This window comes from Lagenorhynchus albirostris, chromosome 16 (assembly GCF_949774975.1).
Source record: "Lagenorhynchus albirostris chromosome 16, mLagAlb1.1, whole genome shotgun sequence".
Lineage (NCBI taxonomy): Eukaryota > Metazoa > Chordata > Mammalia > Artiodactyla > Delphinidae > Lagenorhynchus > Lagenorhynchus albirostris.
Genome location: NC_083110.1, coordinates 38,149,410 through 38,171,000, shown reverse-complemented (window position 1 = coordinate 38,171,000; position 21,591 = coordinate 38,149,410). Strand labels below are relative to the sequence as shown.

General features: G+C 46.6%; 1 protein-coding gene across 2 annotated transcripts in view; it reads left to right on the top strand.

Moving 5' to 3' along the window:
• The window catches only part of VSTM4 (V-set and transmembrane domain containing 4), an 86,396-nt gene that overhangs the window by 10,272 nt on the left and 54,533 nt on the right, over positions 1-21,591 (top strand). For both annotated transcript variants that reach the window (XR_009536105.1, XM_060126392.1), the window contains exons 3-4: positions 12,226-12,294; positions 19,671-19,778. Coding sequence is in view for 1 of the 2 variants with exons in the window: in XM_060126392.1 (XP_059982375.1) it covers positions 12,226-12,294; positions 19,671-19,778 (177 nt within the window). In the remaining variant the exon portion in view is untranslated. The remainder of the gene's footprint in view (positions 1-12,225; positions 12,295-19,670; positions 19,779-21,591) is intronic.

Here is a 21,591-nt window from a genome sequence, read left to right as displayed (position 1 = left end):
GAGAGCTCCTGACTTCAGTGTTGTTGGTACCAAACGATATGATGAATAATGAAGAATGAAAATGTGTGATCCTCTGGGTGACAGTGGAGTCACACTTGGCTTATTTTAGAGAACCTGTCATACCATGTGAACTTAGTGTCATTTTTATCACACAGAGCTGGAAGGAAAGGCAAGGAATGTTACACAGTTTCTTCAGTTGCTTATGCCATGTGACCATTTCACTGAGCCAGAAGCCCTGCCTGCAGAGAACGTGGATCCAAAAGCCCTAAGTGACACATGGTGTTGGAACCCTCTGGAGCGGTTTCCAGGAGGGTTGATGTTAGGTTTGATTTCATTTAATTGTTTTATCAATGACATTGAAAAGCGGGCACACATCACCTTAATGAACTTTACAGAAAGTACAAAATTGGGACGTTCTTAACATCAGCAAGGAGTAAAACATAATGAAAAGGGAATCCAGGGAGGTAAGAAATACGAGCAGGAAATACCAGAATGAGATTCAGTTTGGAAAATGGCAGAGTGATACATTTGGGGAAAACGAATCACAGGCAGTGTTGGAGAGTCAACGGGAGGCTCTCTGTGAAGGAACTTTGGTGATGTCGGTGGTGAATTAGATGCGCATCTGCAGGGTGATATGGCAGCAGGAACAGCCTGTGTTATTTCCATCTGCATACAGTAAGTTGGCCTGGTGTCCCTGAGAATGAAGTTGGTTGTGTCATGTGTACTGTGCTGGGGAGACACTAATGTGGACTACACCGTCCGTTTGGGGAACCTCACTTTCAGAAAGATAGATTCAATCTAGAGCAGAGTAGCAAACATGATGAGGAAATGAGTGGCAGCCTTCGGAGAGACGATCAGTTCAGCTGGGGGAGCCTTGCTGGGCTCAGCGAACACATCACATTGGAAAATAATGTGGACTACAGTGTTCTGCAGTGCTCGGTAGATTCATTCATCTCTCACTCAGTGGGCATTTATTTTATGGTGCATCTGCTCTGCTGGACACTTGGGGACACAGGGGCGGATCTGTTTAGAGGGTGGCAGATACAGAAACAGATACGATGTCATGGAGTCAGGTGCAGCGGTAAAGGTGTGCATGGAGCACTGCGCACATGCACAGGAAGGCCCCTAAGGATGAGGCAGGGGGCAGTGCTTGAGCGGACACTGGCTGTTTACGTGGGGCAGGGAGCCAGAGGGGACGGTAAGACAGCGGATGGAGGGCCCTACAGCCGTGGGTCAGGACTGCTGGAGCCTGAACTAGAAGGTCGGGCCAGCAGTGGGTAACGAGGGGAGGCAGGCAGGGCTGATAGTGGAGGGGCCTGTACTGAATATTAAGGAATTTACACTTGATTTTGTAGGCCAGTATTCTCAACCTTGCCTAATGATAAGAATCTCCAGGGCCATCGTTAACATGCGGATTCCCAAGCATCTGCCCTGGAGATTCTAGTCTATTAGGTCTGGGTTGGAATTTTAATATTTAACATCCAGTCTAGTTGATTTATCATCAGGCATTTTGGGGAATCTCTGCTTTAGTCTTTGGAAACCCTGAGAAGCGTTTAAAGTCTTGACAGACCCCTCTGTTGGCTGCCTGGGACATGGATTTGGGGGAATCAGACTACAGGGTGAAGAGGCAGAGTCTTTTGTATTTTCCCAGGCTTGAAATGTTGCAAAGTTTGGCAGTAGGAATGGAGAGACATTGGAGGTCAAATAAGAAGTTTTGAATAACTGGGTGCAAGTAAGGGAGAAAGCTTTGGGATGATAGCCAGGAGTCTCACTCACTGTGTGCAGGATGGTGCCCACGGCTGACAAAGGGAACATAAGAGATGAAGCTGGCCACAGGGGAATTGAGAGTGAGGTTGGCTGGAGGCCATCCTGCACTGATGTCCAGTAAGCACGCAGAAATGTAGAGCTGAAGCACCCATCTGATCTGGGCGGTGACAACTGATTCTGAGTCAGGCAGGTGAAACCATGGGGGTGGGTAAGATCCCTAAGGGGATCCCCAAGGGGCAGGGGCCAAGGGTGAAGCCCTGGGAAGCACCAGTATTCGGGGCAGCAGACTTGGCGTTTGGAACGGGCTCCTCTGGGCCAGCCCCCTGGTGGTCTGGAAAAGGCAAGGTGTTTTCAGTAGGAGAGCAACACTGCAGAGCGAAGATGTAGCAGCTTCTTCCCAGGAGTGCAAAAAGTCAATCTTTGGGAAATCTAGAGGTGCACAGTGTTCCAGGCAGGAATGAGGTGCATTGACCTTGGCAGCCTGGCAGCCTGGTGAGCCCTGTGTCCTCCTTTCTGGTGACAATCATCTCTAGGTAACAGCTTCTGGCTCATTTAGCATGAGCAGGTGAGATGCAGGGTTGGGTCTCGCTGTAGGTGAGAGAGGAGGAAGTGAACTGCGTGGGCCTGCCCTGCCCGAACCCAAGACTTTGGGGAGGTCAGGTCCTGAGTGCCCTGTCCCTAACGCTGAGCAGGCTGAGCAAGGCTGGAGTTGGTGGAACAGGGAAGTCAGGATGGAAGTAAAGGGCACGAGCAGGGGTTCGGGGTAGTTTCCAACAGGGAGACGAAGCTGCTCAGCGGGGTCTCTCTCGAAGGGGTGCCTTATTTATGCTTGGGTTGTTCAAGGTTTTCTGAGCTGGAGGCTTCATAGATAGACTAGTGCAGAGTTTTCCAAATATTCTTGGTTCCTTTAGGCCAAAAGAAATAACTAACAGCTTTGCTTTTTAAGTAGTTGGGTCCAACAACATAAAAAAGGATTTCTGTCCTAACACGTCCTGAGAGCATAACACGTCCCTAGACGTGAAGACAAGCTGTTCTCTTTGGGGTAAATTCCAGTATCACTTTCGAATCGAGTTGAAGCTTGCTATTTTAGGGGGCCAGCATCTCTCCTATAGGTGCAAAAGCACTTTCATTATTTCAGAAGCAGTCCGATAGCTACTTGTGGTCAATTTTTTGGCAAATTGTGATACTTTCTGAAGTTCGCTTTACTCTGTCCCTGTAGACACAGAGGTAGTGTCTGACCCTGCGTTTGTTCTCTGCACTCAGTGCTGACTGGTACTTGCTATGCCCAGGCGTGCAGTTTAAATTAAGCCCGCCGTCTTCCCTGAGCTGGTACGGGCAGGTCTTGTTGCCTCTCCACATGCCCTTCACCCTGTCTGCTCCACGTTCCCGTGTCCAGGCACTTGCCCGTTGTGTTTTGTGCCCGCTTTCTTTAGTAATCCCTTGACCTCCCTTTGCTGTCTCTGCTCCCCAAGCTTTGGGGGTCTCCCTACCTTTGTGCCTTCTCCATCCTGCTTGATGTCCCTGTGACCCCCCATACCTGTCCTTCTCAGGCACTGATGTGGCCTGGTCCCTCCCAGGACACACAGACCCTGGAGAGTTTTAAGCGCAAGGACGGCCCTGGCGTGGGTGTGGGAATGGGAGGTTGGACCAGTTCCTAAGCCTGGATTTTCTTCAGGAGGATTTCCGGGATGAAGCCTGAGAGTCCCTGGGGCTCCCGGTCAAGGGCAGGCTGTGGCACGGTCCTGGGTGCCACATGTCCCTAACAGTTGCTGAGCTCTGACATGGCCAGTTTGGTGCTTTGCTTGAGGGTACCACATGCGCCCTTGGCACCAGGGAGTGTGAGCCCCCCGGGGTTCTCAAGAGTGACATTGTCATTCATTTTAAGCTTCTTGTCTTAGGGGTACAACCGCTTGGATTCCCCATTCCCCAGGCCGCGTACAAAATTATCCTCAATGGCTTTTCAGCACAGTTCTGCCAACCACTGACTCAGAAGCAGTCTGATGTTCTGAGCAGAACCGAATCTCCATCTTTTCAGGTGGAGATGTTTTCATCAACGGTGAAAATGCTAATAAGAGAAGCAATTTGCAAGGGCTGTCTGCTGCAATTTAAACAGTATTTCAGTCTAACCCCAAACAACATATTTTAACAAGCCAAATTGTTCTTTGACTTCAGATTATATAAGTGAGCTTTAAATGTTAGGAGTGGACAAAGCAAATAGAAAACTCTGCTTACCCTAAAAAGTATTTGGGGGCAAAGATGAAATTATAATATAATTTCTTATCTATTTAACCTCAAATATTAGAGGGAATTTAATAATTGGATCTGAAAGTATCACCACAGGGAACCGATATTTCAAGTTTCAGTGGCAGAAATTAAAGAATTCCTTTTTCTCCAGAAACATGGAACAGATGATTAGGAATGAGATTAATGAAACATTTAGTGCTACTGCTTAATTAAGCAAGCTCACATTATGATGTTTAAAGTGTCAACAGGTCCTATACTCAAAAGGAACCAATTGACAACTGGAGTGTAATTTAAACACCACTTCAAACACTTCTTCATTGTATCTACGCTCCTTGCGACTGCCATGTTCTTGGAAGAGTTTAAGAGATTGGAATTTAAGCTCAGCACCATGTATGAAGCCCCGGTTTATGAGCCTGTGGTCCCTGTGCTTTGCCCAAAGAGAGTTATGCGTGGGGAGGTTTGATCCCCTCCCTCTGGGGTCCCCAGCCTCACAATCTGGAGGAGGAGACATATGTCAATATGGGTATAGGTTTGGTAGACATTATCGACAAAGCTAATAGAAAGAGAGTATGAAACGGCCATACAAGAGGGTGAAGCGGGTACGGGGGAGTCAGCGGAAGACAAGGTTACATTCTTTGGGGAATAGGAGAAGGCCACCTGGAGGATGTGGCATTCTGCTGGGACCACAGGGTGAGGGGGGATGTGACGACTATGGGCCGTGCCATGTCAGGAGATGAAACAGCTGGAGCAAAGGTATGGATGAAGGAGAAGAGGGATTTGCAAATAACTTAGCGGAGTTGGATGCATGTTTGTGATTGGTAAGGGCTAAGGTGGGCAGGGATAAGAGGAAAGGTTGGCGTGGTGGCCCTGCCCGGGGACCTGGACTCCAGGGACCCTGCCAGATTCTTCTTAAATGCACCCACATGCCTGACACAGTGCATGGTACACAGAAGGGCTCTGTCACGAAATTTTTAGATGAAGGACTGATGAGTGATCCAAACTCTTTGGTATAATGCCATTTTAATTAATGGCAACAAGGAGTGGAAGGTGGTAGCAAGAGAGTAATATATAGATCTACCCTGGGGTTGTGTCTGGAGAGGGCCTGTTACCAAGCCCTAAGGTTTAGTATTTCCTAACCGCTATGTGGGGACATACACATGGCCTTTGTATTCTGCAGCTGATTCCGTCTCAGAATGTGAAGTTCTTATCTAACTGCCTTGTCACAATGGGAAGTCTGTTTAACATGGTTTTTCGTTTGCTTTTTTGCTTTGTTTTCTAGAATTTGTCTTAGAGTGAATGCAAAGGAAAGAGTGGCTTAAAATAGACAAAGCTGGAGCTTTTCCGTTTCTCATCAGCTGCTCCATCAGTGCAAGTCACTCAGAGGTCCTAGTCACATATATGGCTTTGTCCAGGCCCCAAGAGAGACTGCCTTTGGCCTGAGTCTTGGAAGGGCAAGGGGAAAAGGAAGCAATAGGCAAACTTCTGAAAGCAGAAACAGAGAAGTTCTCTGTGTCTCTCTGGGCTGTAGTTGCCTTTCTTGAGAACACTGACCCAGTTATAAATAGTGGGGACACAGCTACATTTAGTTTTTTCCTTGGGAAACTATCTGATGATTGAATAAGAAGGGCCAGTGAACTGACTATATTAATTTTTGAATTTGGAGCAAAAGTGTTGACTCCTCTTTATTTTATTTAAGGGTCTCTTCTTGTGCATATTTCATATCCCCAGCCTCTTCTGGTCCTTGGAGATTTTCCTTTCCCATTGATGTGTGCAGAATGCTGCCTGAGGAAACTGAGGTAGGGTGTGTCCGCTTTCCAGCTTTCTACACCCCCTGGGTGCACATTAGCAAGGTCTACATGCAAGGTCCAGGGCCTTAAACTTCTGCCCCTCTCCTTTCAACTCAAAAGAGCTTAATCATCTTATGCTTAAGGTTTCTGGGCTAAGAACTCAGAGGCCATAAAGTAAATCACGACAGACCCAAAGCATGCAGCTCCAAAGTTAGAGCGCTGCAGAGAAGTCGGCCCTGAAGGCCTGGTGAGCTAGTGTGTTCCCCCTGCTTCTGAGACAGGTCTTCCATGGGAAGGAAGGTGCTGGGTAGGCCAGGGTCCCCTGCCCTGGGCTTTCTTCCCAGCCTTCCACAATATAAGTTTGTCCCAGCACCAGGCTTTCTTTGGGAGACCTTGATCCACCAATACAGCATCATATTCATTCCATTCATTTGTGCGCTCAACTTAACTAGGACCTGTTATGGGCCAAGAAGGATTCTGGGAAGTGGAAACAGATGCAATTCCAGCCCGCATGGAACTTCCCTTCTGCTGGGGGAGGCGGACGATGAACCGGAGAAATGAGTAAAGCATAGTGATGCGTTCTAAGGCAATGTGTTCAGCAGGGACAGAGGGTGTGGAATATTAGAGAATCATTGGAGGAAGGTCTCTCTGACTCAGATTCTCTCTAGTTTCCAAGTTTGAGTCGGCCACTTGGGGAGACGCATCAGCCCTTATAGACAGTCTGCTCTTTTGGAAACAACTTTCTTGAAAGCTGTGTTCTTCACCTCGTATTCCTCTGCTCTGAGACGTGTTATTAAGGGGCCCCTTGGGAGTCCTTTGTAAACAACACTTATGTGATAGGCTTATTCCTTAGGTTTTGCTGTTACTCTCCTTTTCCCTGGATTAAATTGAAGAGCATTGGTTGAGTTCTGAGTGCTGGACCCCAACCTAGACTGGATGGGAGATTGAGGCCCAGGATCTGGCCCCTCAAGACCTGAATCCCCTCTCCCATGTCTCTTGGGACTTGGTGCCCACTGCTATCTGTAGTAGGGGTATGTGAGCCAGGGCTTCTCCACGTGGGGTCCTGGGACCTCAAGCCTCAGAATTTCCATGACTGTGTGCTCCCTAATCATGCAGGTTCTCAGGCCCTCCCCAAATTCCTTGAACCAGAAGCTCAGGGGTCATGCCTGGGAATCCCCATTTTAACAAGAGGCCTAAGTAATTCTCCCCCACAGTAAAGTTTTAGAAATCTTGGTCTTCAGGTGCTCGGTGAAGGCAACACCCTCTACCATCAGGAGTTATAGAATCCTGGAGAATGCTTCAGCCTAGCCTGACCGGTAGTAGAAATAGGAAGGTGAAGGTGTGTCTCTCCAACTCAGGGCCAGTCTTTCCCGCATCCGTGCCGCTGCCCCGTGCGGCTTCCTCACTCCTCTGTCTGTTCCGGGGCCCTCCCTGCACTCCTCTCCGTCAACCTCTGCCTTCCGGAAGGTGTTCTGTGTCAGAAAGGTGCACCCTACTTTGGGTGTAACCCATGGTTGCAATTTAAGCCCCTTTAATTATAGGATTCTTTGTTAAAGGAACTGGAGGCATAGGTGAGCAGGCAGGAAAGAATACTGGGAGAAGGGGAGCCTTCCCAGGGCCTCTAAAAATCACGAGCCATCTGTTCACTGGATGATGGGGGTCAGTCCTTCAGCGCAGGCTCAGGTAAATGCTCTGTATCTTCAGTGAACAGGAGACCAGGAAGGAAACAGGAGGTCCCTCAGCCGGAGGGCATTGTCATAGGGTCTTTGGCGTGAACTCAGGGGACATGGTCTGCCACAGCCTGTGAAACATGCCCTCCCCAGGGGAGTCAGTGGGACGGTCTGTCCAAGTCAGAAATCAAGGGTCTCAGTTTTCACACCTCTCTGAGTGATGGTTTCCCCTCAGGTCCCAGCAAAGGGGACTTGACTAAGATTCTTTCTTTCCAACCTGCTTCCTCCAGACATGAGGCTGATAGGATCGTTTTGTCTCGGTGCCTCTGGGCTGTGTTCTTCCAGACTGTTTGATCCTGCAGCACTTTCAACCGGTTCTTCCCAGAGGCCCGAGACGTGGTGGCTCTCACACCCCACCCCTTCTTAGATTTCATCGGATTCTGCTCTCTTGGGGAGGGACCCAGGACGGCCTGCTGCTCAGTTATCCGGGCCACCACCTCACAAGAAGGTCAGCCAGGCTCTGCACACTGGGCGCCGGGGTCCCCAGGAAATTACAAAGCAGTCAGTAGGTCAGTTGATGACTTAGCTTTTGAGTGCCCTTTACTCTCCTTTTCTACTGTGGCCCAGACCGATTGATGAATGTGCACAGGAGTCAGAAGTCAAAATGCCCACTTTCTGATAAAGCTGTATTGAGAAGAGTGGTTTGGTGCTGAGGCCAAGCTGGGCTTCCTTCTGCTTCTCTGATCAGTTGCACTACCCTCCTCCCAGGCCCCACACCCTGTGGGAGGAGGTGGTCCCAGTACCGCCCTCCCTCACGGGACCTCTGGATGCAGGAAGGATGGAAGAGGCAAGGCTCCCCGGGAAGCAGGGCTGGCATCACTCCCAGCAGCTGGAGTAATGGACCTTCCCCAGGGGGTGCCCACTGCCCACCCCCACATTAGCTCCTGGCTGAGAGGCTGGGCTCAAGACAGAGTCCACCTTGAGCAGGGCATTGGCCATGGTCTGTGGACGCAGACGTGCGGCATGACAATGTATCGCATTCATTTTGAGACAGCACGGGATCAGCAGCTGAAACAAGAGAGCTACGTGGAACCTCGGGAAAATTTCAAAAGCTCTGGCAGAGTTCATGTAGAAATTTTTCTTGTAGCAACAGATAAGATTATGGCTGGTGTCACTGATCATCGTATGCCAAACAGAGTTGCTGCACTTTCCCATAAAACAGCTGCACGGGAGAGAAATGAGGAACCTTCGTGAATTCCTTGCTTAGAGCCCCCTTAGCTTTGAATCCCAGCTTGTTGGCTCTTTCAACACCCATCTCCATAACTCCACTGGGGAGACCTTGTTACCTTCTATCCCACATAAGGCAAAGGGAATTGTAATTGGACTAAATCAAGGGCCCACAGCTTCTGAAATGAAAAAATGTAAGATGAATCAAAAGTGGTCCAAAGGCAGTGGCCTTTGCCTTTGCTGGAAGGGTAGCAGCCCGACTGAGTTGCAGACGTTTAGCCACAAGGTCAGGGAACTCTTTCTTATGGACCATTTGGACAACTGGAGATTCACATTCTCAGGCAAAGGACTGATAGCAGAGGACCATGCTAGGATTTAGGTGTGGGAATTAGAGCAGTGAATAAAATAGACCAAATCCCTGTCTTATGGAGCTAAGGTCCTTGTGGATAAAAATGGCTCACTAGGTCTCAGGCACTGTTCTGAGTATTTCACATATATTAACCCATCTGGTTCTCACACTCACCCTGAACTTATTATCATCTCTGCATAACAAATGAGGAAACTCAGGCAGTGGGAAGTTAAGTGACTTGCCCAAGGTTACATAACCAGCAAACGGCAACTCAACCCGGTGTACATCAGTGCATCTCACACTTTAAAGTGCATATAATTCATCCAGGGAACCTGGGTTTAAAAGCACATCCTGATCCAGTAGATCTGGGTTGGGTCCCCTACAGTCCTGCACTTCTGACAAGCTCCCAGGTGACACTGATGCTGCTGGCCCGTGGACCACACTTGGAGTAGTAAGGCTCTCGACCATGCTGGGCATCCCTGATCTCCTGAAAACTACGGTCCTCAGAGGTCCACTTCTTTCTCATTTCGCTATTGTCTTCATTAGGACTCTGCGGTTATCGCAGCCTAGGCTTAATTGGTTGAAGATGAAAACCCATTCAAGCTAATTCAGAAGAGAGGTGGGGATGGTTGAAGGATATGGAGCTCATGCAATGCAAGGTCAGCAAATAACATGTCAGCCCTCTTGGTACCCAGAGTACCATCAAGGTCAAATCCTCCCACCTCCATATTCCTCCTGCAGGTTCTGCCCTCAGCTCCGTTTGCTTTCCTGTTTTCCAAACACGGCTGCCCACCCCAGAGTCCACAGGCTTTTTCAACCCCAGGGCCTACAACCACCATATGTACTCTGTTTCTTAGTTTAAATTCTTGATGGGGGAATCTGCTCGGTTGCTCTGGCAGTGAGCAGATTACAGGAGCTGTGGGTGGGGTAAATTAAACAGGAAAGGTAATGGATGAATTGTCTGACATGTCTAATATCACACGCAAGACCAAATGTCCACTAAGAGTTCATTCCTGGATGTCCAGATTTCTTCCTTTGAGGGGCCGTCAGGAAGAAATAGATCATTCATTTATTTACTGGGCACCTACCAGCTGCCAGGCAGTGTGTCCCAAGATGGTGATACTGAGGTAGAAGACCAGCTTCTGGTTTTGAGGAATTTAGGTTCTACTGGGAGAGGGGTTCTTTCCCACAGAACAGAGCCCTCCTTCTGAGAACAATTAGAAATGCTGAAAAAAAAATCTGTATTTCAGCTTTCCTAATTATATATTTATATTTCATAAGTATATTTGTATTACATAATTACACAATTGTCTGTGTGCATATGTATTTCAGCTATCTTAATTGTTCTCTGAAGGACTATATAGATAGAGTGCAGAGAAGAGCAGTGAATGAGACCAATTGTCAGAGTCGCTTAACTCTTTAAGAAATTCAGCTGTTTTTTCGCAGTGCTTGTTGAGAAAAGTAATGCAGAAAGTGACAATCAGGTTGTTTAGGAGGCAAGCAGAGCCTCTGATAGAGCAGAGTTCTATCAGTGAGATGAAAATTGGAAGCGCTATGATAAATACTTGAGGTTTTCTACTGGGGATCCCTGAAGTAAGGGCAAACCAGAGAGAAACCATATCCTATAAAAACTGAAACCCAGCTTCTAAACAGTTCATATCCTCATTGGGTTAGGTGATCATCCCCCTACTCTAATTTCCTACGAGGAAAATAAAATTTTATCTCGAATCTACATGATTTTCCACATATGACGTCTGGCATTCAATTAAAAAATTATCAGGCACATCAAAGGACAAGATCAAAATCAAAAATGGGTAATAAAAATAAGCCTATGGGCAATGCAGATGTGAAAGATATCAGTCATGTACATTAAAATAATGTGATAAATATGGTTGAAAAATTAGATAACATGCTGGATAAATTCATCAGAGAGCTAGGATATATAAAAAGAATTAAGTGGATGATCTATAACTGAAAAAAATCCATAAATGAAATCTTAAATTTCAGAGATGGCTTTAACAGCAGGTTAGACACAGGTGAAGAGAAGATTAGTGATCTGTGTGGTAGATCAATGGAAATACCCAGTGCAAGGCCTGGAGAAAAATAAAGATGGAAAATTCAGAATTGGAATCCATGACAATAATAATATAAAAGTTTGTGGGAGGGGCAGTAAATAAAGTTCCAGACCATCTTTGCCATATTCCTTACCTCTCATATTGATTCAATTTTTATTCTAGCCACCTTTGTCTTGTTATTTGGGTCTTAGAGATTCTCTTCTCTGGAGCTCTTCAGTGTGGTAGCCACTGACCAAATGTAGCTATTTAAATTTAAATTAATTAAAATGAAATACAGTTACAAATTCAGTTTCTTAGTCCCATGTGAATAAGCCACGTTTCACATGCTCAATAAAAACATGTGGCCAGTGGCAGCTGTATGTGTCTTGCAGACACAGAACATTTCCATCATCTCAGAAAGTTCTATTGGGCAATACTCTCATTCCCTGACATTTTACATTTTTCTGTCAGGTTAATTTTTTTGATTTTTGCCTACGATTATGTTAGCCCTGTATGTGGAACCTTCCCATATTTCCAGACTCTTTAGTATGATGTTCAAGGTTTGACATAGTGTAACTCAATTCTGTTTCCCTGACAATTGAAAGCAGACACAGTGAATTCAGTGCTCAACCACTGACTGAAAGCAGACAAAATAATCTCAAAATCAGATCTTGCAGCTCTGTGACTGTCTTACATGGAGAATGTGCTCAGAGCACTGACCCTGAGTCATCAGATGACCTCAGGCTTCTCTATCTAGGGATACCCAGGCAAGTACACTACATTTTGGAAAGATGTCCACTAAAATGGTAAAATAAATAATGTTTTGGTTCTTGGAATTCCCACTGGGGAACTCTTTATTTTGCAAATATATGGGGTGAGTGAGGCTTCTAGTGGACTGAGTACCAGCAACTTAATTCCCCTCTCTGGTCTCTTACTTGTTATATGTAAGTCATTGCACCTTCCCCTGGCTTGTGGGTTGTGACCATTACATGTGTTTTTTGCAAATATGAAAATTACTTTATAAATGTAAGTGTCGTATATACCCTATGATATTATTTTGGACTGAGGTGGGCTAGGTCCATGAGCTGCTCCACTTCATGCTATGCCATTTCTCTTTTGTCTTACAGTGATTTCCCTGAAAGCGTCTGAAGATTCATCGTTTGAGAAAAAGAAAGAGACCTGGGCATTTTTTGAAGGTAATTGCTTATTTCTTTATTATAAGATGCAGCCTCACTTTTAGATAATAGGAAAGGAATAGACTGCTTAGTTTTCCCCTAATATCAAATGGTTTTCTTGCCCTAAACTTACTCAGGAGTAGGTTGGAAATCCCTGGTGGTATCAGCCCACAGATTTTGAAAAAGCAGACATGAAAGCTCCAGTCTGCATACTTTGGGGTTGTTTGTTTTGTGCTAGAATTTCTGCTCCGAGGTGATATGAGGGAGGGATCTTCAAGGAATATAAAAATGCAAATTACATCTACTGTGACTAATTTTATCTCAGGTTTCTTAAGGAGTTTGGGATTCTGGAAACATCTGTAAACCTTAAGCAATTGATTTTCAACCCATGTCAGCATCACTGGGGAGCTTTAAAAATGCTAATGCCTGCACCGCATCTCTAGAGATTCTGATTAAGTTGTAACTTGTTAAAAGCTCTTCATGGGTTGCCAGCATGCAGCCATGACCTTAGGGAGGTGTTTTCCAAAACTGGTTCCAGACCACCAGCATCAGCATCACATCAGCATTAGCACCACTTGGAAGGCTGTTACAAATGCACTGTGTTGAGTGCTACCCTTGCTTATGGAATCAGAATCTCCGGGGGTGGTACTCAGCAATCTGGGTTTTAACAAGACCTACGAGTGATTCTGAAGTACACTCAGACTGGAGCCTTAGAGCAGTGATTCTCAACAGGAGGTGAGTTTATCCCTCTAGGGAACATTTGCCAATGACTGGATACATTTTTGGTTGCCACGACTAGCATTTTGGTGCTACTGGCATCTATCGGGTAGAGGCCAAGGAAGCTGCTACACATCCTCCAGTGCCCAGGTCAGCCCTGACAACAAAGAATTATCTGGCCCCAAAAGTCAAGAGTGTCAAGGCTGAGAAAGTATATGGCCTTAGTGTATGGAAAACTCACAGAAATTGTTGTTGTAAAGTGGTTGAGGATTATGACCATAAGCAATGAAAGAATGTATTTTGTGAGTTCTCAGGGAGAACCTTTGATCAGTAAAAAAAACCAAAACACAACAGATTAATGTTAAGATGTGATCAAGAAACTGTGAAGGATTACATCTTGTGAAGGCATTGCATTTTTTGATGATGTATGGACCTAGCCAAAAGGATCTAAGGAGACGTGTGCCTTGGGCCTTCACCATCACCTTTTGTTAATTCAACAGGTGTAGGAACTTGCCCTTGGGGGAGAGCACTTGGATTCAAACCTATGTCTTCCAGTAGCTAGTTAAAAGCAGTGGATTGAGGAACTTTCTGTCTTAGAAAAATGTAACCATAATTATGAACATGGTTTGCAAACCATAAGGTGTCACTCAGGTAGGCCATTAGAATTGTTTCGTTTTGAGGTCATAAATATTGCATTTCTCGGGTTGCACTTTAACAGTGATTCTTTGTATTCCCTGCCTTTTCTTCTGCACATTTTGTAGATGGCTTTTTCTTTACTTGATGACCTCCAAGTAAAATAATCCCCAATTCCCTCCCTTAGTCTCTCATTCAGTGAATGCCTTTGTTAACAAAGAGATGTGTGACTTTCCTTCTCATAAAGTGAAGCAGTAGAAAAAGCAATTGATGTATCCATATTTCTGAGGCTGTCCTATGACCCAGGCACTGGGAAGAGGTGGGAGTCTGGAGATGTCCTGGGGGCTCCCTAAGGTAGGCCACTGGCAGATGTGACAGCAGGAGCCCTGTTTATCATCAGATGCATAAGGATATCATGTGGGGGTTGTTAGTAACCCAGACTCTGGGCTGCCCCCCCACCCTGCCCCACCCCCTACCAAGAATCTGATTATTATATTTAGGAAGAGATAAAAGAATTTGCACTTCATCAGGGCTTGAGGTGTTTCTGGTGCAAGCGATCCAAGAACTGTTTGAAAATGCTATGGTACAAAACCCCAGACTTTATATATTTGGCAGGATTGTAGCATTTAAAAGTCCACACACGCCTTGTGGCACAATCAGCATCTCTAAAACGCTTTGTATAATTAATGATATTTTTAAATTCTTGTGTAGCTACAGAATATCAGGGTTATTCTCGATCTAACTCTACAAAAAATCTGTAGGCCAACATGCACTGTGTTCTCAACGCAGAGAATTGGGTCCCTTTAGGAAGGCTGAATTGGAATTCTCACTGTGTATCCTGCCTCAGAGCAGCTGTGTCCAAAGTGCTCTTTCCCTGTGATTTCAGCAGCAGCAGCGGCAGCAGCATCTATGGGTTTTGCTTTTTTAACCCAGCCACAGCGTTGGCGAGGTCAGGGGTACAGTTGAAATTCCCCAGCGCCTGATCCCAGGCCTTTGCCCTTTTGTTCCTGGATGGGAGAGCTGCGGCAGGGCTTGAGGACGGATATCCATCCTCCTGGGGCTTAGCTCGGCCTGGCCGTTTGCCTGCAGCACACAAAAAAAAGCATTGTCAGTTCTCTTGGTGAGACCCTGGAGTGAGTTAAAATCCTTCAAGGCTATTGCTCAGGTATTTCTCCCCGAGCAAGATGTTATCACCGGCTGGATAAAAAAATTAGTAGAAGTACGAGGTTTTCTCAACATAACTGTGATCTAGGTATTTGTCGTTGCCCTGGCAATGTAGAGGATGGACATTGACCTTCTGGATTTAGTGGTCCGGGGGGAGTTGGGTTCCTTCCCTGTGCTGAGGAATGCTGGGGTCACTGGGTTTCAAAGCAGCTCTGAATACTCCAGCCGGCCTCAGGGTTGCCGGGCAAGAGGTGTGCAGAGCGGGGACCGCTCTGCCTGGTGTGGCCTGGCTTTCTGGGAGGGTGGGAGCTGGCATGCAGACGTTGTGCACCTTGTCTTGGCCTCCCTGCCACGTGCACATCGCTCCAGCCTGCCGGCCCAACCATCTGCTTCAGGGAGGCCCCGGGCCGGGGGCAGCAGGGAGATAACTTTCTGCATGGCGGCTTGCAGTTGAGTCCAACGAAGCAATGTCTTTGGAAGTCCAATGGCAGAAGACGAAACTGCAAGTGAATTTGGAGAATATAACAAGATTTTTAGAATTATTTTGAGTGTTCAGTGTTCTGTGGTATTTTAAAAGCTAAACCCAGATTTGGTTAAGTGCAGATGTTTTGTTCAATTTGAACCTGAAGGTTTGGATTCAGCCTCCAGACAAGCATTGTTTGGATGGGTCTGAGTTTGAAAACCTCTGGCCCACATTTATAATTAGAGAGGTGTTTACATGAAAGGTAAAGGAAAAGACGGAAGATAGGGCAACGTTGGGCCAGTATTCCAGCCTGAGAACGATGTCTGGAGCTGCACTGTGGCTGCCTGTGTCCCCGGGGCAGAGCTTGGCTCTAGCCTGCTGGCAAAATGTATCCCTGGAGTGTTGGGAGTTTGTGACCCCGGCTCAAATGACTCAGGGTTTAACCTTTGTTTTCAGAGAAAGGGGAGGTGGTTTTAGCATTCTGAGTAGATACAGCAGGGAGATTGCCTTTGTGCAGCAAAGGAATGATTGGAACAGAGGAAAAAGTCAGCACCTTGGGGTAGTGGCTGCTGCCCAATCCAGGGAAACTCAGGTGTTCTTCTTGAGTTTTTCCTCCTCCTACAAGGTGACACTTTTTACTGTTCTTGTGGCTTCAAGAATACAATAGAGCAGGCATGATCCATCCTAGGCCTGTGGGGACCCACGTGCGGGCGGCTGGTGCCTGCTGGCCGGTGTCCACAGACTGGAGGGCCTGTGTGCTTGGCAGCATAGCTGAACCTTCCAGACAGGCCAGATGTTTTATGACTGCAGCTGCGGCTCCCCGTGGCGAGCCCCCTCTGTGCGCGTTGAGGAGGCTGTGATCTGAAACCATCGTGTGGGCCTCCTGGTGCCCCTCGCCTCCTGCCTAAGAGGGGCCACAGATGTCTGCAGCATGCTTCTGGGGACACTCGTGGGAGAGTCTCGCTGCAACCTTGTTCCCACTTTGGTTCCTGCAACCAAAGAAAGAGTTCTGATGAAGAGGGGAGCTTGTGGGTTAGGTCGCTTCGCTCCAGCAGTGCAGAAACTTTAGGAAGATAGTTCTTCTCTCCATCCCAAGACTGAAGCCAAATCGCTGTTGCCTTTTGGTCCCGGGGCCCGAATCTCTGGAACCCTTTTGAGGCAGATGCTGCGCCCACCAGCCCCCGTTCTGTCTGCCTGGCACTGTGACCACATTGTTTCCCAGCCGCTGGTGCCAGAAATGGCTCTGCAGTCCTGTTCCCAGAATAGTTTGCTCAACAGTGTGTAAATCCAGGACTAGCCTTATGTTCTCCGTGTTCTGTCCTGTCCTGTATCCTGTCCTGAGTCCCAGTCTGTGACCTCTGCTCTGTCCCTTGGAATTTCATGTTGTTTAAATGGAGGCCCAAGCCTGTCTCCTAACTGACCACTTGCAGAGTTCTCTACTGTATTAAGTTTCAAGACCCACACATCCGAGACACAGGCATCTATTTAGAAAGGCAGTTTTGATCTCAGTTACAGGGGAGAGTTTTCTCTATTTCTGTGTAGTCTCCTCATACCCCATGGAGCTCCTCAACCCCTGTAACCTGGCTTTGTCCCTCCCATCACACTGAAAGGGCTTTCCTCCAGGACTTTTCCAGTAGCTTCCTACTGGGAAATCCCAGTGGGGGTTTTCTAGTAGCACGTGATGCTGTTAGAGAATCTTTCTTACAGCATTCTACTCTCTTGGCTTCTAGAACTCTCAGTGGGTCCTCCTCGGCTCCTGTGACTGGCTCCTGGCTCCTGCTCTCTTTGTAGGACACTCTTTCTCGTTCCCACCCACCTGCCGTGTTCCCTAAATATTAGTGCAAGTGCTCCCTTCACCTGCAACCTTGTCCTATTGTGTTTTCTACTTAGTTTAACTAGCTTAAGTGAATATGCTGGCTGAACCTGAGACCAAGGGAGGCACTCCAGGGGCAGGGACATCCCCGGGCCTCCCAGGGGAACCCAAGATGTCTGATTCCATCCCATTCCCCCTCCTTCCCTCTCCTTGACCATATAGCCTTACCTGCTTCTCCAGGCTCGCCGCGGAAGCCAGCCACCCCAGTAGGCTTACTGCTTGCTTTTTCAGCTTAAGCACTTAATCAGCTGCTTCTCTAGGTCCCGAGTGCATTCTTGCTGACTCAGTAATTCCACTTCTAGGAACTTTAATCTTGAGAACACAGTGTGAGAGACTCATTAAGGTTTAAGGTTGTGAATACTTATCATAGAATCATTTATTATAGGGACGTTCGGAACACTTTGAGTAGCCAGTGATAAGATATTAAGTCTCTCATGATGATGTATTAATACCACAAACTTTTATCATAGTTTTCAAAATTAAAATCACTTTTTGCAGAGAGCATAATGAGAAAATGAAATTTAAATAAAAAGAAAGATATAAAACAGTAGGCTCTTAATTTAAAAATTATATGTATACATCATAAAGTACAGCAGTAGTTAACTCAAAGTGATGGATGGCTGATGACTTTTTTTCTCTCTCTATCTTTATTCTCTCTCTGTATTTTTGCACTGTCTGTGTTATTTTAACTACAACTCACCACAGAGGTCCAGTCCTCTGGGAAGCCCCTCCCAACCGCCCCAACCGGGATGGGTCCCTCTTCTGCGTGTTTCTGGTTCTGGACACGTATTTCTATGGTTCAGGTACCATGCAGCCCTCTGATTTCTTGACGAGAAGACCTTTGGATGTTCATCATTATATTTCTTGTACCTAAGAGCAGACTGAATATGTCTGTTGGCTAAAGAAATTTGTTAGCAGAGAAACATTTTTGCTAAGTTCAAACATTTTCTAAGTTCAAATATCTGCAGGCTTTTGCTTCATAGAAGATTAAAATAATGATTCTAGCTTCCCTTTTGCTTTCTGAGCAGTTTGGGCATCGTATCAATCAGATCGGTGACAAAGTTGATCCCTGGAGTTTAAGAAATGGATGTATATTGTTATGGTCTGAATGTTCGTGTCCCCTAAAATTCATATGTTGAAATCCTAACCCCTAATGTGATGGTATCAGGAGGTAGGGCCTTTGGGAGGTGATTAGGTAATGAGCGTGAAGCCCTCATGAATGGGATTAGTGTCCTTATAAGAAGGGATCCTTGAGAGCTTGCTTGCTTGCTCTCTGTTCTCCTCCACGTGAGGATACCAAGAGAAGACGTCTCCAAACCAGGAATAGAGTCCTTACCAGACACTGCACCTGCCAGTGCCTTGATCTTGGACTTCCTAGTCTCTAGAACTGTGAGATATAAATGTTTGTCGTCTAAGTCACCCCGTCTATGGTATTTTGTTACAGCAGCCTAAACTAAGATACACATGAACATGATTGAATCATTGGAACGTAAAACAAACTTATTTTGAGATAATTGTAGATTAACATATATTTCTAATAAGTAATGCAGAGAGATTCCTTGTACCAGTTGGTACCCTTTTATCCAATTTCTCCCAATGGTGTCATCTTACAACTGTAGTATAACATTGCAACCAGGATATTGACATTGATATAGCCGAGATACAGAACATTCCCATCACTACAAGGGTCCCTGATAGTAAGACTCATTTTTCTCCCATCTGTTCCCTCCTTAACCCCTGGCAACCACTAATCTGTTCTCCATTTCTATCATTTTGTCGTTCCAAAAATGTTGTATAAATAAAATCATACAGTATGTAATTTGGGGGGATTTTTTTTTCCACTCAATATAATGCTTTGTGCAATAGTTCATTCCCTTCTGTTGCTGAGAAGTGTTTCATGGTGTGGATGGACCACAGTTTGTTTACCCATTCACACGCTGAAGGACACCTGGGCTGTTTCCAGTTTTTGGTTATTATGAATAAAATTGCTACAAACATACACGTACAGGTTTTCGTGTGAACTTAAGTCTTCATTTCTCTGGACAAATGCCCCAGAGAACAGTTGGTGAGTTGCGTGATAGTTGTAGGTGTATCTTTTAAGAAGCTGTTTTTCCAGAGCGGCCGCACCGTCCTACATTCTCACCAGCAATGTCTCACCTGTATCTTTGTCAGCATTTGGTATTGTCCTAGTTTTTATTTTGGCTGTTCTGACAGATATTATCCCAATATACGGGATATCTCATTCTTCATATGGGTATTTACAGAGCAAAGTTTTAAATTTTGAGGAAATCTAATTTTTCTAATTTATCAAGTTTTCCTTATCTGGATGGTGCTTTTGGTGTCAAGGCTAAAAGTTCTCTGCTTAATCCTAGATCTCAAAGATTTTTCTTCTATGTTTTCTCCAGAAGTTTTCTTGTGTCTCTTTTACATTTAGGCTTGTGGTTCATTTTGAGTTGAGTGTTGATAACGTGTGAAGTTTTTTCTATTTGGAGCGTCTCCCGTGGTGTGGCCTGTCCCGGCAATCACCTGCGTGTCCCTGCCTTCCAGACCTCTACGTGTACGCTGTGCTCGTGTGCTGTGTGGGGATTCTCAGCGTTCTGCTCTTCACTCTGACCATCATCTGGCAGTCTGTGTTTAGCAAGAGGAAATCCAGAGGTAAGAGAACAGATAAGAGTCATGTGTGGCGTGGGAGCACAGCCAAACCACAGACAGGCGGAAGATGTTGGGCAAAGTATCACTTTCGTTGAAAGATGCACCTGAGTCGGGGATTATTGACCTGTGACTGGTAAGCAGCGTGAGGAGATGTGTCTGCCTTAGCCTCTGCTAAAATCAACTGTGGCCACTGTTGACATCATTTCAGTACCCCCTTTTCTCAAGTCCCTTCCTTCGGTGGTTTCTGAGGGCCCTTACCTCTCTCTTCCTCCCAGAAGAGGCTGTGGAGTCAGATGACCCTGGGTTTGATTCTGGCTCTGCCACTCAAGACTGAGTTTTTGACACGTTCCTTAACCACTCTGAACTTTGGTTTCCTCATTTATTCAATGACATGGGATGGACACCACCTTCTTTAGATTGAATGTTGTTGTGTGTTCATAATTTAATTGCAGTACCTGACACTGCACCTGGCAGGCAGATGGGACTGGAAAGGCACCCCTTCCCTTCTCTTCCTGTCCAGTCTGAGTGTTCCCTTCCTTCCGTCTCCTTTCTTGTTGGTGTCCCTGTCCCCTGGGTTCTGTCCTTAGCCCCTTCTTGCTTTACTCTTTCTTCCTTAGTGATTACAGTTCTCATGACTCTGACTCTTATCTCCCTGTGAATGCTGCCTGCTTTCTCTCTCTAGTTCCCGCCTCTCACCAAACCTCCAGGTCGCGTTTCCACCAGCTCCTGTTTCCTCTGAAATACCCTCCCTGTGCACCCCGACTTCAGAATTTCTGAAACGGATGGGGACCCTGCAGCTCCCAGAGATGATCTGGGTAAGAGCTGGGCTCTGGAATTAGAATAACTCTGGTTCAAATGGCGACTCTTCACCTACCAGCTGATGACTTACCTGCCGTGCCTCACCTTCTCCCTCTAAATAATGGGGAAAATACCAGTATACCAGCCTCACAGGATTGTTGTGAGGATTAAGTTGAAAAAAAAAAAACCCCACAAATAAAACCCTTTACCCATTCCAGCTCCTTGTAAGTGTCCTGCATTTATGATGACTATGGTTATAGTTATATATAATAATTATTACTATTAGCCCAAGGTCATAAAGCTGGGAAGTATTACATTTGGTGTTCATGGCTTAGGGGGACAATTAAACAGGGAAACTGAGCAGAGTTGCCAGAGGGGACTCTCCCCAGAGGTGCAGTCAGGGCTAAAGGAATCTGGGAGGGAGGGAGAGAAAGGCATTCAGGGACCAGCACCCGGGGGAGCTTAGGGGACAAAGGGAGAAGAGGTTTCTGGAACTTTTGAGAGCTGCAGCTGTGGGAGAATTGTCACCAATAAGAGCCTTAGAAGAGGGACTCAGGCAATGCCAAACCAGGCCGCAGCAGGGAGGGAGCCAGGAGCCTACCTTCCTCAGCCCCTCCCTGCCCCCTGCCCTCAGGTGTCCCACGGCTGCTTTCCTTTGGTCCTGCCACCCAGACTGGAAGCCAGAGGACGTGCACAGAGGTCAGCCTCCAGGGCCCGAGCAGGGTGGAGAGAAGGGATGGGGAGCTGGACGGGTGCGCAGAGCCATGCAGCACTGGAGGCAGAGCCAGAGCTCTAGCCAGGTCCTTCTTCCACAGCCCGTGCCCTGCGCACCGTGCTCTGTGTGTCTGTGCTGCACTCTGAGAGCCTCCCTCCACGCCTGCGCATACCTCATCCACGGTGCCCGAGCTTTTCTCCTGTTCCAAAGACTTGATGGCTTTGATGAGCTCGTGGCACATGTTGCACACGTGCAGATGTATTTGCCCCCTCCAGGAGGATGGTGTGTAAGACAGGGACCATG